Raw genomic sequence first — 1,709 nt, forward strand, 5'->3', positions numbered from 1 at the left:
GGAAACCCCCAGCAGGAGGGCGGCCCGCGCCCCTTGCTGCCCCCCTGCCTTATCAATCCAAGGAAGAGGCTGCGGACCGCAGCCCCGAGCGCTTCAGACTCTGCCATCACCGGTGACGAGCCCATCTCCGACAGCGAAATCGAGCAGTACCTGCGGGGCCCGGAGGAGATCCGGGCCTTCAGGAAGGCCAAGGCCTGGCCGTGAAGATGGTTGTCGCCGGCAACCAGAGGATGGTGCTGCCAGAGACGCCGGGGCAGCAGGGACTGTGGGACCAAAAGCATGAGACCCGACGGTGACAGAGCCATCGAACACTGCAGGGACAGTTGCCCAAGGGAGCGGGGTCGTGGGGAGGGAGTGGGCCACGTCCTCTTTCATGTTCTGGACGAAAACGGGGCTTTTTATAGTGACTGCTTCGGGTTCTGTTACATCTGTTAGAAATAAATACAAGCACAGGTGCCAGGACTGGTTTCTGGATTCTCTCTCCTTGCAGCCTCTGGTAAAAGGTGTTTTGGTGAGTCCTAGTCCTGCGGGGCGGCGTCACGAATGAGCCTGGTGAGCCCGTGGGCTTACGACGGGGGTGACGCCCAGGGGAGGGTCTCCAGCACCTTCGCTGGCGCTGGTTTTCCGTAGCGCTGCTCCGGCTTTTCCGGGGACGGTTTCACCTTCTCATGCTTCACCCCCTTTGACAGAACGGGTTTGTGAGGGTCAAGGAGAAACCTCCACCTGCCGAGAGAAAACTACCCCATCCTTGGTTCAATAAGGGATGTGAAGCTGCTGGAAAGCGGTGGCAAAGGCGCAGCTTTGGGCGGCGCGTGCACGGTGCTGCTGGCTGCTCGCGGCAGCGTGCTGCTCGCTCAAGGAAACGGTGCCCTCTCCGTGCCTGCCGGCCCGCTGTATTTGAACGCGAAGTCTGTGAGAAATAACAGTAGATGTTGACAGGTTGGCAAATCTTTAATATATTAAACAAAACATATCTGCTAGAAACATTCTATTTATATAAAAATGCAAAAAGACCCCTTTAAAGACATTTCTTTGGCATACTTTCCCCTCCCTCCCCCACCTATATTGCAAGAAGCTCTCTGTTGATATGTCATTTGCTTGTAATGTAAACAGACCCAAAAAAAAGTGTAATTAACAATACAAAGCTTTTTATATAATACTGTCACAGTGCAGCAAGCATATATAACAACTGAGCATCAGCAAGGCTGTGCAGGCTGCGGTATCGACAACAAGGATTTAAATTCTATTAAATACCAGGCGAAATGAAACGTGCTTTAAGCCGTCGGCTGGGCAGAGACGAGGCAGGCGGGGAGCGGCAGAACCGCGTGAAGCCCGGGGGTGCCCCAGCCCCGCGGGGGTGAGGGTTCCCCGAGGGTTTCTGACGCCGAGGCAAATCCTCCGCTAAGTGCTTTTTTCCTTGTGGCTCCCCCTCCCCGCCGGCCCCTGCCCGGTCCTCGCGAGCCCTTGGGAGGTAGCTAAATAACGAAACCCATTTGTACGCACGAGAAAACTGAGGTGGGGGGAGGCTGGAAAGGGCAGAGAAGGCACCAGGCCCCCATCCTGCATCGCTCTTACGGCTGCGGTCGGCGTCAGCTGGGCTCAATGCCGGACGAGGGGTGAGATACAGCCCCGGTCCAGCGTGGGCAGGGGCAGGCAGCGGGTAGCACTGTGCTGTACCAGCACAGGGCTGGGGTGCTCCTTGCTCAGCT

The 1,709-nt window shown here is 56.9% G+C and overlaps 2 protein-coding genes across 2 annotated transcripts in view; one reads left to right on the forward strand and one right to left on the reverse strand.

The window, feature by feature from the left end:
- BRF2 (BRF2, RNA polymerase III transcription initiation factor 50 kDa subunit) overlaps positions 1–459 on the forward strand; it is a 6,619-nt gene extending 6,160 nt beyond the window's left edge. Inside the window, exon 6 of the mRNA XM_009318625.1 lies at positions 13–459. Coding sequence (XP_009316900.1) covers positions 13–204 — 192 coding nt within the window. The 3' untranslated portion in view covers positions 205–459. The remainder of the gene's footprint in view (positions 1–12) is intronic.
- A 107-nt stretch (positions 460–566) lies between these two features.
- GPR124 (G protein-coupled receptor 124) overlaps positions 567–1,709 on the reverse strand; it is a 30,389-nt gene continuing 29,246 nt past the window's right edge. The window contains exon 13 of the mRNA XM_009318626.1: positions 567–680. Within this exon, the coding sequence (XP_009316901.1) occupies positions 567–680 (114 nt within the window). The remainder of the gene's footprint in view (positions 681–1,709) is intronic.

Source organism: Pygoscelis adeliae, unplaced genomic scaffold (assembly GCF_000699105.1).
Source record: "Pygoscelis adeliae isolate BGI_AS28 unplaced genomic scaffold, ASM69910v1 Scaffold52, whole genome shotgun sequence".
Classification (NCBI taxonomy): domain Eukaryota; kingdom Metazoa; phylum Chordata; class Aves; order Sphenisciformes; family Spheniscidae; genus Pygoscelis; species Pygoscelis adeliae.